This window comes from Diprion similis, chromosome 6 (assembly GCF_021155765.1).
Source record: "Diprion similis isolate iyDipSimi1 chromosome 6, iyDipSimi1.1, whole genome shotgun sequence".
Lineage (NCBI taxonomy): Eukaryota > Metazoa > Arthropoda > Insecta > Hymenoptera > Diprionidae > Diprion > Diprion similis.
The window spans coordinates 3,976,209-3,991,151 of NC_060110.1; the positions used below are offsets into that span (position 1 = coordinate 3,976,209).

General features: G+C 35.6%; 1 protein-coding gene and 1 long non-coding RNA gene across 5 annotated transcripts; one reads left to right on the forward strand and one right to left on the reverse strand.

The window, feature by feature from the left end:
• Positions 1 to 189: 189 nt before the first annotated feature.
• Positions 190 to 13,589, reverse strand: LOC124407736. Its single transcript, XR_006929350.1, has 3 exons — positions 13,352 to 13,589; positions 9,433 to 9,436; positions 190 to 209 (listed from the first exon to the last, which is right to left on the reverse strand). It is a non-coding gene; the product is annotated as an uncharacterized LOC124407736 (long non-coding RNA).
• LOC124407733 (splicing factor 3B subunit 1) lies at positions 471 to 11,585 on the forward strand. Of its 4 annotated transcripts, XM_046884169.1 has the most exons (19): positions 471 to 717; positions 1,035 to 1,213; positions 1,337 to 1,423; positions 2,573 to 2,699; positions 4,933 to 5,012; positions 5,164 to 5,331; positions 5,444 to 5,660; positions 6,315 to 6,719; positions 6,802 to 7,265; positions 7,401 to 7,758; positions 7,914 to 8,206; positions 8,287 to 8,412; positions 8,509 to 8,730; positions 8,832 to 9,014; positions 9,963 to 10,151; positions 10,249 to 10,424; positions 10,520 to 10,792; positions 10,890 to 11,106; positions 11,213 to 11,585. In XM_046884169.1, exons 1-19 carry the CDS (start codon positions 690 to 692, stop codon positions 11,369 to 11,371), a joined length of 3,951 nt encoding a protein of 1,316 aa, XP_046740125.1. In that variant the 5' UTR covers positions 471 to 689; the 3' UTR covers positions 11,372 to 11,585. The 4 variants fall into 4 exon arrangements, with proteins under 4 accessions (XP_046740125.1, XP_046740128.1, XP_046740126.1 ...); XM_046884172.1 differs by lacking the exons at positions 471 to 717; positions 1,035 to 1,213; positions 1,337 to 1,423 and adding an exon at positions 4,472 to 4,540 and having other exon boundaries at positions 2,681 to 2,699; XM_046884170.1 differs by lacking the exons at positions 471 to 717; positions 1,035 to 1,213; positions 1,337 to 1,423; positions 2,573 to 2,699 and adding exons at positions 3,496 to 3,885; positions 4,472 to 4,540.
• Positions 13,590 to 14,943: the final 1,354 nt, after the last annotated feature.

Consider the following 14,943-nt stretch of genomic DNA (forward strand, 5'->3'; position numbering starts at 1 on the left):
TAGGAAGCGTTCCGATATTGGCTCCCGGTGCTGTTAACAATCTTATATCTCTTTTGGGCTCCCGAGTTCGTGGGTAGCTCTGCCTCTGTCCTAGGGAATTTTAAGCGCTGCTACCTAATTTCGGAACGCACCCTAATTAAGAGTCTAAAACCATATAAAGAGATGCTCGCATTACAGAGAATAATATAATATTAATTATTATTATTATACTATTATTAATGTATCAACTAATTTGGTTGAATTCCGTTCCTTTCACGGGCAGCAAAACGCCGCCACGCAATTTTGCTACCGAGTTCTTGACCAATAGGAATGCCAACAAAGCACGGAAGCGCTACCTGAGCATGCTGAATTCGAATTACCTATTATATCGGCATTCCTATAGGCTAAGAACTAGGCAGCATTTTGTTGTCCATGAAAATCCAGACCACTACATGGGAAAACGCTATCATATGACAGCACAAAAAAATTATAATAATGAAATAAAGCAAACGCTTTGCCCGCCATTTTAATTGATCGTAGTAAATCTGTTATCATCTACATCCATGGTTATTACTTGTTCAGTTGATTCAGATTCTCTATGTGTTGAGTGCGTCGGTCAATCGTGAATTTGTGGAGGAGGAAGAGTTTGTTTAATTGATCTGTGTAAAAGAAGCAATATTTGTAAAGTAGTGCGCCGAAGGCTGTAAGTCATGGATTCAATTCCACGAACCCACGAAGGTAGGTTTTGCAAATTAGACTTCACGATAACCGAGGCATGGCCTAAGCTGTGAATGTCGACTTGATAACGTCGTGCCGACGGAGCTCGACGATGTATTTGTATTGTAATGCCGACGATGCTCACGTTCATTTCTTTGTATATTTTTGCCAAATTTTCACACTCCCTGCACACTCCCCAAGCAATATATCTTACTCTGTAAGAAAGCCAGTCGACATACATACTAGCACACCTTAAATAATTAACGGTTATGTTTGATATAGTTTCTAACAGTTGCATTACAGTCGTACACCGTTTTCATCTTTTGCATGCATTATAGACATCGAGGCCCAGATCCGTGAAATACAATCGAAAAAGAAGGAGATACAGAATACGCTAACTGAAAAAGAGCAAGTGGGGTTGGGAAAGACTGGATTCTATGATCAGGACATATATGATGGTACCAACAACAAATACGATGGTTATGTCACTTCTATCGCAGCTAATGACGAGGTCGAGGTAAATATCAATGCTTAAGCGTAAGAATACAACGCCAAACAAAATTGAAATAGTTCAAGTTGAACGAGCATAAAAATTGAAATAATCAATTATATGTAAGTCTGATCAAAATATTCTTTTCAGGATGAAGACTATGAACCAAGTACATTCAGTCAAAGCAAGAGACCAGGTTACAATGCTCCGGCGGCGTTGCTTAATGACGTTGCTCAGGTAAATTATGATTTACTGAACATTCAAATGCCACACCCTCAAAACTTGCAGGATGAATAAAACAGTTGGACTTTCAGCGCATCAGTTCCGACAGAATTGCAATAATTGTTCATTTTGTAACTGTTGAAATTTCCCATATGTTTCTGTCATAATCTCATCAAGATATTTGAAATCAATTGCAAAATTTCACATACTCAAGACTGAAAAACAGAAAATAATTACTTAGTGAAAAAAACATATTTCTAATTTACTACATTTTTAAAACGGATTAAAAAGTGTCAAATAATTTCTCCTAGCCCCATATAAATTTAAAACAAAAAACATTTTTTAGACACTATCTCCAAGTGTGGCAGTATTAAAGTGTAGCTGGATTCTTCATCTGACTTCAAGTTTTTGGGTAACTTATCTTAAGAAAACACACCATCCCAACTGATGGATATTAATATCGATAAATTAAATATTGTAATCCAGTTAAATATTAAATAGTGATTATGTAATCGCCCTTAGAATTTGAAAAATGATAATATGAAGACATCACTGTGGACATTCATATGAAAAATAGGGATATCAATCTAGAAATGCAAATTTAGCATCTTATCAAAATTGAGCTTATCCAGGAAATAATGTTTTCATATGATCAGATAAATTTCTATGAAGTTATATCTTGAATTTGACTTGATGAGATTATATAAAACTATGCGCACATAATTTCACATAATTTTGTATAACTTTATAAGTTAATCATTTCAAATTCGTTATAATTTCATTTAAACTCATCTGATCATATGAAAATACTTTTTGCCAGATAGGTAGAAAGTCGTCATTTGTTCTAATAATGATGCTTGTGAAAATGCAATGTACACACTTGAATATTGTCGAGCTGCAAGGTCCTGATTTGCAGATCGCCATGTGAACATCACATGGGGACGGAGCATAACATTCAGAAAATATTTCAAATTGCCTGGAAAAATCTACTATTCTCAAGGAATAATGCACATACTTTAGTAGACACCCTGTCTTGCTTTATTTGATCTTCTCTTTGTTGAGTGCTGAGAGTATACTGATACATTGAGATTATTTTAGTTTGCATCACTTGAACTACCCTTGGGTTTTCCTCTTTGAATCATATGTTCTGCTCATTTTGAATAGAGTGAAAAGGACTACGATCCGTTCGCTGATAGACGGCGGCCGACAATTGCGGACAGAGAAGATGAATACAGGCAAAAGCGGCGACGTATGATCATCTCACCAGAACGTGTTGATCCATTCGCCGAAGGTTGGTAGTATTTTTTGTAAGGCTATAAATTAAATTTTAAGTACACTGCAGGTAATTTGTATTCTATACTTTTAAGTACATCATACAACAATTTCATTCTTGTGACTTCATTTTCCAACATATTTTCTAATGCATCCCCTCATTTATTTGCTTAATCAGTTGTCTCAACACTAATGCGTACGGTTTAACTCAACCATTAAGTTAACAACTGATCGATTGTTGCAAAATTGTTCATTGACGGAAATGCAACATTTTTTTTCCATCATACGCAAATTTCTCAGGCATCATTACTATCAAATAATTGAGTGGGTGGATTCAATACTTTGGCGTGCGTCGATTCATTTACGTGCTTTCATTGAATACTGCTTGGTCGAGTTTAATCAATTTATCATTTTCACATTCCTATTGTTTGTGCCTTTCATCAGCATTTAATTTGGGCACTTTCAAATCTTGTTGAAACTTGAAAATCCTTTTTGTTGTTGATAATACACCATTTAGATAAAATGGGCCTATATGTTTTCAAGCATGCAAATATTATCCGAAACTACAATCTGCAATGCGTGGCAATAGATTCATCAACTTCGACATTTCTCACTAATAAATGTTTAAGAACCTTGTGATCTTTAATCTCGATCGTTATAAAACGAAATATTGTCTAGGACGACAGGATCCCATGTTTGGAATTGTACAATAGCAATTAGATTTCGGATATTTTGTGCATGGATATAATGTATATTACAAAAGGTAACAAAATTGTGTGATTCCAACAAAGTCAAAAAATTATGTCTGGAATAGTGAAAAGACTTTCGTTGGACTGTTCTCAATACCGCCTTGAGTTTCCATGCATGTGTTGCTACATGACTAGTTGTGATTTCGCTACTGACCGAAACCCATGCATGGAAACTAAATAGGAAAATTGGCAGTTAAATCTTGAAGTCAAATTTGATATTACAAATTGACTTTCACAAAAGAAAGCCATGCATTCCTCATTATGACCATCCGAAGCGATCTTGCGAATTCAATGAGTACGAAACGTCTGTAAAGATACAGTAAAATTGTAAGGGGTTTGAATGGAATGAGCGAGTGAGTTTCTTGAAAATACATACTAATGTAAACATTTTTTTCCAATCTTAGTGACGGTCTGCACATTTGGAATCATCTACTTACCCAGGATACTATGTCGAAGGTTAAACGACATTAAGTCGTCGCCACTTTTAAAGATTGTCTGTTTCAATAAACGATATGATGAAACTTTTTCTGAGACACGCAAAAAAATTTTTAGCGAATAGTTACATAAAATATTTATATTCGTACACTTCTGATAACTTGGAAACGTTTCAAATTTATTCTGTTCACCTAGATGAATTAGATAGCTTTAGATAATGTTCTAAATGCTGAAAGTCAGTACATTTGCGGCTATCTGAATATATATTTATCAAATCGTAACTTCTACTACATAGTTTGCAAACCTACACAACTATTATCGTACTAATCGCACTTTATTTTCATATCTGTTATACTCTCTATGTTATTTGTTTTATTTGTAACTTCCTTTTCGTAACAGAGGATCTCTTTTTCTACATTAGTTAAAATGGCATTCCTCTATCATTTCTTTTTTTTTTTGTCAGTTTTTCTTATCATCACAAAACTGCATGCTTTTAGTTTGAAAAGTTTCATCATATGTTACAGGATGTACATAAGAATATTCAGTCAAATAGAATGAGTGGTCTGAATGCAAATATTATTAATAACGAGAATGAGTTGATTTTTAGATGGCTAAAGTATTTTACGATGTGGAAGACTTGAGCGGGGCTCTGCTCCCTATGGCACCAAACATTCACGTACGTATGCCAAATGTCGGCTACTGTTGCAGCTCTCTTATACAAGACGATGAAATTTTGTCCAAATATATTCTCGATGAATTTATAAATTGTTGAATTTCACTTGTTATTTTCGTAATGTTCTTCACTAATCAGTTGATACGAGGCACATATTTTGCAACGAAGTTATGCTATGTATAATCATTATTCCAATGTAGTTATACAGCAGGAGAGCGAATTCAGTAGCTTACTTGGAATATTAATTAATATTCTGAGGGCATTGACCAGATCTTATAAAGAAATCGTATAGGATACAATGAAAGAAAAATCAGCAAACGTTTTTGAAAATTTAAAATTTTCTAGACAGTCGACTAACAGTTACGCTTTGCGTGACGTTTGATTCATGGTTACAGGCGGTAAGACTCCAGATGTCGGCTCAAGGACTTACACAGAGATCATGCGCGAGCAGTTTCTTAAAGGAGAAGAATCTGAGGTGAATAAATTCGATATCATGCAACAGATTATTTTTTGAATAATGTCTTTACCGCACTAGGTGTTTGATTTAAAAGCTAATCCTAATTGAATTAGTATAAACGGCTTGGATGCCCCAATTCTTCATTAATACCTTAATATTATATTTACAGTTGAGAAAAAAATTAGTGGAAAAAGCTAAAGACGGTACCTTGAAAGCCAATGGAGAGCCGAAGCCTGCACCTAAAAAACGAGGTCGTTGGGATCAAACCGAGGACACGCCTGTCGCGAAAAAACCAGCCGGTACAGCAGCTACTCCTACATCCTGGGATAACGCTGATGTAAGATCAAGAACAGTGGCCAACTTTTAAAATATGAATGGAATTGCTAAGTGTTCAGTTTTCGTACCAGGCTTAATGAATGTGAATTTATATGCTTTAAATTCACTTACAGGTTACACCAGCTGCCATAAGATGGGATGAAACTCCTGGCCATGGCAAAGGTGGTGAAACTCCAGGAGCTACTCCTGGGGTTAGCACAAGAATGTGGGAAGCTACTCCAGGTCATGCTACACCAGGGGCAGTGACTCCAGGGCGTGAAACACCATCGCACGACAAAGTCGCATCTAGCCGTAGAAATCGTTGGGATGAAACTCCAAAAACTGAAAGAGGTAAGCAACTTGTGAAGGGTGTCCAGTGGTTAGAGAAATTCTGAAAGTCCTGGAAATATCCTTGCATTTACGAGTCCTTGTTCACTAATTCTGTTAGTTTATATTAATTTTTAAGAGTTTGTGGTGGTGAATTTTTTTCCGTAAACTCAGTTTGTTCCAGAATGATTGAAGGTAAATTTTTCCACTATACCACGTAATTACTTCTTCCATCAAAACTCAAATTCAATAGCATTGAAAGAATCTAGTCAATCCTTAAGGAGGAGGTGCCCTGGTCGATTTCAATGTTGATGTATATATCCAAGTCCACGTATCTCAAACACGAAAATGGGCTTGACAGCCCAATTTGTATACGCAATTCTGAACAAAAACACCAATACTTATTTATTCGACAATGAAATAGAAAAAATGGAATGAATGCTAAGAATTAGCTATTGTGATTCTGTAGAAACAATGCCATTACTTTATTTCTGTGTGTTCAGAATTGTGTACAGAATGGGGCTGTTGAACTCTTTTTGGCGTTTGAATTACATGGACTTCAATATGTGGAGATATTTACGACAATGTCGAAATCGACTAGCCCTTAATAATTTTTGATTGTTGTTTTTTCAATGACACAAAAGAACTTCGTACTAACCTCAGCTTCAAAACTTGCAGAAACTCCTGGGCATAATAGCGGGTGGGCGGAAACACCAAGAACAGATAGAGTTGCCGGTGATTTAATACAAGAAACACCTACACCGTCAGCCAGCAAACGGCGCAGTCGTTGGGACGAAACACCTTCTAATCAAACACCTGGATCTATGACTCCGCAAACGCCTGCCACGCCGCTGACGACACCTCATCAAAGTTCTATCTTAACACCCAGTGGTGTAACACCTACTGGACCCAAAGCAATGGGACTAACGACACCCACACCTGGTCACTTGATGTCTATGACTCCCGAACAATTGCAGGCTTATCGTTGGGAGCGTGAAATTGACGAACGTAACCGACCTCTGTCGGACGATGAACTTGATGCCATGTTTCCCCCGGGTTACAAAGTACTTCAGCCACCTGCAGGTATGCACTCCGTTGACAAAGTAAAACGTGATCAATCTTCACTCACCTGTCGATTGATGGATTAATTAAAATTTTGTTTCAGGGTATATTCCAATTCGTACTCCAGCAAGAAAGTTGACCGCTACTCCGACGCCGATAGCAGGCACACCGCAAGGATTTTTCATACAGCAAGAAGATAAGAGTGCCAAGTTCGTTGATAATCAACCCAAAGGCAACCTTCCCTTCATGAAACCGGAGGATGCTCAATACTTCGACAAGCTTTTAGTTGACGTTGACGAGGAATCTCTCAGTCCTGAGGAACAGAAAGAAAGGAAGATTATGAAACTCCTGCTCAAAATAAAGAACGGTACTCCGCCAATGCGGAAGGCAGCGCTCAGACAAATTACAGATAAAGCTCGGGAGTTTGGAGCAGGTCCTCTATTCAATCAAATTCTACCACTTCTCATGTCACCCACATTAGAGGATCAAGAGCGACATCTTCTTGTTAAAGTTATCGACCGCATTCTGTACAAATTAGACGATTTAGTCAGACCGTACGTGCACAAAGTAAGTTTGTCCGTCATTATCGTTAAATATAATTTTATACCTGTTATAGATTCAGAATAAGTGACTGTTCTTTCATCGTAGGAATGCGTCAATGGGACTTGTATTTATCTAGAGTAAAAAACTGTCATTTTTTAGATCCTCGTTGTAATTGAACCATTGCTGATTGATGAAGATTACTATGCTCGAGTAGAGGGTCGAGAAATCATTTCAAATCTGGCGAAGGCCGCTGGATTGGCCACAATGATTTCCACAATGCGACCTGACATCGACAACATTGATGAATATGTGAGAAACACAACGGCTAGAGCATTTGCTGTTGTTGCTTCTGCACTTGGAATTCCATCTTTACTACCTTTCTTGAAGGCTGTGTGTCGCAGTAAAAAATCATGGCAAGCTCGCCACACCGGTATTAAAATTGTCCAGCAAATTGCAATTCTTATGGGATGTGCTATCTTACCGCATCTGAAGAGCTTGGTAGAAATTATTGAGCATGGTACGAGAATTTGACATCACCAATTACTTCTTGCAAACTTATATCATCTAGTTTTATTTTGTTTTTGATATTTTTCTGTTATCTTTGCTTCCTAATTAATATTTTACATTCTAAACTCTGTTCAAATGGACATTAAAAGCACAAAATGTTCACAGGTCTTGTGGATGAACAACAGAAAGTTCGAACCATTACAGCGTTGGCCATAGCTGCATTGGCTGAAGCCGCTACTCCCTACGGTATTGAGAGTTTCGATTCCGTCTTGAAGCCCTTGTGGAAGGGTATTCGTACTCACAGAGGAAAGGGATTGGCAGCGTTTTTGAAAGCAATTGGGTATTTGATTCCGCTTATGGACGCCGAGTATGCAAACTATTATACTCGTGAAGTGATGCTTATTTTGATCAGAGAGTTTCAATCTCCTGACGAGGAGATGAAAAAAATTGTCCTGAAAGTAAGTCCAAACGTTAATTCCTGAGAATCGCTTAGCTGCAAATTTTACAACTCAATTTGCTAACTCACTTTATATTTTAGGTTGTTAAACAATGTTGCGGTACAGATGGTGTTGAAGCTCAGTATATAAAGGATGAGATACTTCCGCATTTCTTCAAACACTTTTGGAATCATCGTATGGCTTTAGATCGCAGAAATTACAGACAGGTAAACTGAAAGGAATCAATATTCACGGTATTACCTGTATTATATTATTATGATTGACTAGTATTGCGTTACTAATCTTTAAATTTATTCTGTCAGTTGGTAGATACCACAGTCGAAATAGCAAATAAGGTTGGTGCATCTGAGATAATAAACAGAGTAGTCGACGATCTCAAAGATGAGAATGAACAGTACAGAAAAATGGTCATGGAAACAATTGAAAAAATAATGGGCAATTTGGGAGCCGCCGACGTCGATTCTAGATTAGAAGAGCAACTAATTGATGGCATTCTTTACGCATTCCAAGAACAGACAACTGAGGTACTTATTTACTGTTTTTCAATTAATCCTACATTTGACTGTTTATTATTAACTTATAGAAATTCCGTAACATAATACGTAATTGTATGATTCTCGTATAGGACGTTGTAATGCTCAATGGATTTGGAACTATAGTCAACACTCTCGGTAAAAGAGTAAAAGCTTACTTGCCGCAGATCTGCGGTACGATTCTCTGGCGTCTCAATAATAAATCCGCCAAAGTACGTCAGCAAGCCGCGGATCTCATCTCACGAATTGCTGTTGTTATGAAGACATGTCAAGAGGTAAATAAAAAGTTCATTTAACGATATATCTGGTGAAGAGTTTGAAACTTTACGTCTAAACAGATGTAAAATCCCAATGAATGAACACAACTTGCCATATAAATTATCAAATTGTTCATTTACTGGCGCTACTACCTCATATCAATTGTATTGTAATAATCGATTTTTTTTCGTCCAGTATAAAATTAATTTTCTAGATAACAATTCTCCTCACAATTTTCGCACTAAAATGTCACATAATGTGTCACCACTGTTCGAATTGATATGTAAACTTGTTTATACATGATATTTTTCCGTACTTTTACATTATCGGTATTGTTACTGTGTTATCAAAATGGCACTTGCCTCATTGGTGATGTAATCGAACTCAAACAAGCTGAAAATTTGGGCTAAGAAGCAGTGTGACTTCTTTGTTCACTGTACTGTGACTGTCTCATTCTCAGAGGTTTCTTCCGCTCTCATCTACCATCTGGTAGTGAATCCATAGCTGCAGACACATTTCCGATACCTTTTCGCATATTCTATAGTCTTGTACGGGTATTGACAGTCCATGAAACTTCACTTCCTTTTTAAGGTGGCCGTGACCTGTCAGTAGTCCTGATTTTTTTAACACAATATAATAATAACAACAACAAAATCAACAATAACAACAATAGTAGTAGTAGTTATGATCTATTTAGTTAATTAAAACATTTTGTCTTTTTTTTTGTTTCAATTGGTTTCAACCTCTTTTTCAATCTGACTATACGTCTTACACATCCCAAAGAGTATCCCTGTCTTTGAGTAGCACTCTGCTCAGTTAGAATGAGACCCATTAGACCCTTGAAGGGCAATGTGATTGGCAGTTGAACAATTCAACTGCAGAATCAATTTTAACTGGAAACAGATATAGCTATCCTAAAAAAAATTTCAACCAATTTATGTGCTCACTGTTCTTAACGTTTGTAGGAAAAACTGATGGGTCACTTGGGTGTCGTGTTGTACGAATATCTTGGGGAAGAATATCCCGAAGTATTGGGAAGTATTTTGGGTGCCTTGAAAGCTATTGTGAACGTTATAGGTATGACAAAAATGACGCCACCTATCAAAGACCTGTTGCCTCGTCTGACGCCAATTCTGAAAAATAGGCACGAAAAGGTTTGTTGGTCTATCATTATTCATAAGTTTTTGCAAGTAAAACTATCATGATCTGAAGTTGTTGGTAAAATTTTATTATGACCTGATTTTTTTATAGGTACAAGAGAATTGTATTGATTTGGTAGGAAGAATCGCTGACAGGGGACCTGAGTATGTTTCCGCACGAGAGTGGATGCGAATCTGTTTTGAATTATTGGAATTACTCAAAGCGCATAAAAAAGCAATTAGAAGAGCTACAGTCAACACCTTTGGATACATCGCGAAGGCTATTGGGTAAGTTGACCGAGTGAAACAATTATTGAATAAAATTACTACATGAAAGATAGTTTGTTTTATATTTATTATTTTTGTGTTAACGTTTATTTTAGGCCCCATGACGTTTTGGCAACGTTACTCAACAATCTTAAGGTTCAAGAACGACAAAATCGCGTTTGCACAACAGTCGCCATTGCTATAGTTGCGGAGACTTGTAGTCCTTTCACAGTTTTGCCAGCATTGATGAACGAGTATAGAGTTCCCGAGCTTAATGTTCAAAACGGTGTCTTAAAATCGCTTTCCTTCTTATTTGAATATATTGGCGAAATGGGCAAAGATTATATATATGCTGTTAGTCCACTACTGGAGGATGCCCTTATGGACAGGTAAGCGCGTGCATTATTCACGACTTTAATAATGATTCGTTATTCCTTTTATTTCAAATTAGACTGACATAATTTCTTCGTGTTTCCTGATCAATAGGGATCTAGTACACAGACAGACTGCTTGCGCTGCAATCAAGCACATGGCGTTAGGAGTTTACGGCTTTGGCTGTGAAGATGCTCTGATCCATCTGTTGAATCACGTATGGCCAAATGTTTTTGAAACCTCTCCTCATCTGGTCCAGGCCTTCATGGATGCTGTAGATGGTCTCCGCGTCGCATTGGGCCCAATAAAAATCCTTCAGTATACATTACAGGTAATTGCAAATATTAAGCAAATGTTAATTCTAATTCAGTTGTCAGTTTGCATATGCAATAAGTATTTATTCAATCCTTAAAAATTAAATATGCTATTTTTTACAGGGGCTATTTCACCCAGCTAGAAAAGTTCGAGACGTCTATTGGAAAATCTATAATTCTCTTTATATTGGTGGGCAGGATGCGCTTGTAGCCGGGTATCCACGGATTTTAAATGACCCGAAGAACCAATACATTAGGTACGAATTAGATTATGTTTTATAACTAACATTATTCGAGATGTAATCTATAAATTATTTTATCAAATCGCAACGTGGCGACTTGTGCAAGAGTCTCTGCCGAATTTGGTGATTAATCACAGTTTATAAATTGCACTTGGCATAATATCTGTAACAATGAAATCACACTCTAATTTGTATATGTAAAATGGGAACCCAAAACTCATCAATAAAAATGACGACTGTATTTGAAATTGAAATAAAATAGGGTTTGTAAAATTATGATTCAGGTACATTAATCAACTCTGTAGAATGAGTGACAATAGCCGAACACTAATCTAGTAATACACTTAACTCTGTTACTGGATGCAGAAAATTATGGCATAGCTATTTTAATGGGAGGACAATTATTATTTCATTGTGTTGCAAGTGGTATGTAAGGAATCATATTTGTATCACAAACTTTCGCGGAAACTCAGTCATGACATTTCCTACACAGGCTTCAAGCCATTGTTTGATATATAAAACACACCTCTGCCTTAGTATTAAAAATTGCACTTCAACAGTTTGGTACATAATATTGGATAATAACGAGGTAATGATATATTGGATTAATCCCAGAAGTACTATTACCATACATACCTATTGTATGTTTTCGTGTAATCGATAATTTATAACTGTGTGAACAATGCAAGATACCTCAATTTTTGGACATCAATTCATAACGCTCGCAGGAAATACTATATATGTAGTAATTGCGAACTAATTTAACCCTTCAATGGAAACCCTCTTAAAACAAATCGTGATTACGAATACCTAATAAATATCTAAAGTAATGGTGATATACATGGTATCATTTCAAATTTTCGAGGTGGTTTTGTATGGCTTGAAGTCTGCGTAAAGTATTTTGTGACCAGGCTTCCGCAGTACAGCAAATGTCATCACCAGGCCTTTCATACACTTGTGACATAAATAAATTGAAAACGCGAAAATGATGTTTTTATCGGCAGAGCATAATTAGTCACATTAATTGGTCACTCACCTGCAAATTATTTCAGGAATGGTTTTTGCATTGTAAGTATATTCCTATAAGAAAATCACACATGGTGATTAGTGTGTAATTTCATTAAATTACAATGAACCATTTGCAGTTTATATGATCACTTTGACCCGATAATATCCAGTAAACGCGAATTTCCGTTATACCAATTTAGAATCTAAGCATATAGTGTACACTTATAGTTATTTAGTGCTCTTGAGTAAACCACCTTTTTCATAGTTAATGATCGAGAATCACAGCAAATAATAAATATATTATTGCATCATGTTCATCTGATTTAATTTGTTGAATTAGCACCTGTCATTCGCTACTCCTGGTGAGACTTTGACTTTTCCTCTTTAGATTTTACTTTAAACTAAGTCTTATATTCGCATCATTTGAGCAGATAGCCTGTACGTGATAATCATTGAGCTTATATTAAATTAGTCTGAAGAAGTACATGAAGCAAGTGTGAGCCCAAACTTTAATTTCATTTCAGTTATTCACAATATGTTTCATGCTTCAGTACGAAAAAGACTAGGCATTAATAATAGTAATGTCAAACCACTTTTGTCATTAATTTGAAAGTGAAGTATCTAATAGTTGAAAATTATTTTCATTTTGATCTAAATTTACGTCATTCTCAAACAAAGTATAATAAGTACTGACCTATAATATGGTTGTATGTAGACCTGTAAAGTTGTCAACATGTTAAATCCTTTTGTTACATGGGGCTTAGTGTATTATTAGCTGACTATTCAGTTATACGAATCGAATTACACAGCACATATATGCATTTACGTGCAATGTGTGTCTATATTGATGTATGACCGCCTGACTGTCGTCATAATTTTACGAATTGATGAGGATAATTAAATAACCATATTTATGTTTCACAAGTTTGACATTTATCTACTAAAATAAAAAAAATTATATCGCTAGAATGATGTAGATACGAGTATGGCAATTGTCTCTTTTTGTTATTACTATATATATAATACGACTGTTTTTAGTCACCCGAACGTGAAAATAATTTTGTAACATAGTATTGTATTTAGCGTTTGTCGAATCAAATAGTTTCACATGATATTTGCAGATCGTGCGAGTAATCCGTAATCTAGTAGTCTGCGAGTAAGCTCGATAATAAATCTAAACATACTAGAAGGTATGTAAATTATGGTTTTCTTCATGTTCCGCTGTCATGATATTGATTCCCACAATTAGATTAGAGCTGCCATTTATGGCCAATACGCCATCTTTGGCCAGGCATCTGAAACGTTTAAATTATTTCTAGTATTAGAAATCTATTCAATTATTGATTTAATCACAAGAACATTTACAGCAAATGTCGATGGAACTTTCGACTATGTGATTGGTTGCAAAACAAACAATGTTACAGCTATCAAAGCTGATCTAACACTTTTGTGCCATTTGTGGCCAGGTCTTTATTTACACGCAGTTGATATGGCCACAAATAGATCAATTGATGGTTACTTACGGTACTAAAGTAGCCAAAAATGGTATTTAAACCCAATGTAGGTAACATGGAGATTGATATAGGTAAGTAGCAAAATAGGTTTAATATAAAATAGATATATTTTAAACTGTGACACTTATTTTTTTCTTTTTCCTTTGTATAATCAATTTCAACAAACGCAATAGGTACAATTAAAAAAACATTTAATCTACGAAAAACTATCATTGTTATACATTATTTTCATTGACTCAAAGTTGCTGGAATATTTTGGAGAAGGAAGAAGAATGTGTTACAGGAACAGGACAGGCATAGAGTTTGAAACAAGCTCCGTATAAAAGTGTGTCAAATTATGAATAGACTAATTGAAATACTACGAAGTAATTATTTATATTTTAAATATATTAAAAAGAACGCAAACGTCTTAAGTGAATACATAATTTCATCAACTAGGGGTGCTTTCAGACTAATATATCAGAATTCATACTTTTATTTGTAAAAAACTTCGTTAGTTCTCCAAAATATCCTTATTGAATTGCTACTCACCAATAACTTTATAGAAAGTATTGAAATACGTTCTTTGCTAAAGTTTGAGCAGATTGTATTATCGAAATATTTGCTTTTATAGTATAAATATAATTTAAAATTGCATTTCAGTGAAACAATTAACTAAGTTATTCTAGATATTTTTACATTTCCTTCTCTGATGAATGCATAAACGTAGATATATTTCCTTTAGATAGAAGTTCTATACATTCGACATTAATCGTGTAGCCCAAGAGTATAATTAGAGAAAGAATGCTGGACACTGAAGAATCTTGCCTTGATGAACAGCAAGTACTGCAAAGCACCACACGGCAAGTTTCTTACACGTTATAGTGCAGTTTGCATGCGATGATTTATCAATTTCTGTATCTCAATATTTTGGTATTTGACAGAGTAATAGGTATCGAAGATTGTCTAAAAAAATGTTATATTCTTATTATACCCAACACGCTTTCTTTGTGTATACTCTTTTTCGGTGCAATCCATGGAAAAGACAATCGCATGAATCGCAGAGCATCGTTTACTTCCGTTTTCATTTATATATAAAGCAGTTGCATCA

Excerpts from the sequence above, each read along its gene's own strand:
- LOC124407733 (XM_046884169.1), top strand. The coding sequence starts at position 690 with ATGGATTCAATTCCACGAACCCACGAAG. Across the intron at positions 7,266-7,400 it reads TCAGACCGTACGTGCACAAA|ATCCTCGTTGTAATTGAACC; the intron begins GTAAGTTTGTCC and ends GTCATTTTTTAG. Across the intron at positions 10,425-10,519 it reads TACATCGCGAAGGCTATTGG|GCCCCATGACGTTTTGGCAA; the intron begins GTAAGTTGACCG and ends CGTTTATTTTAG.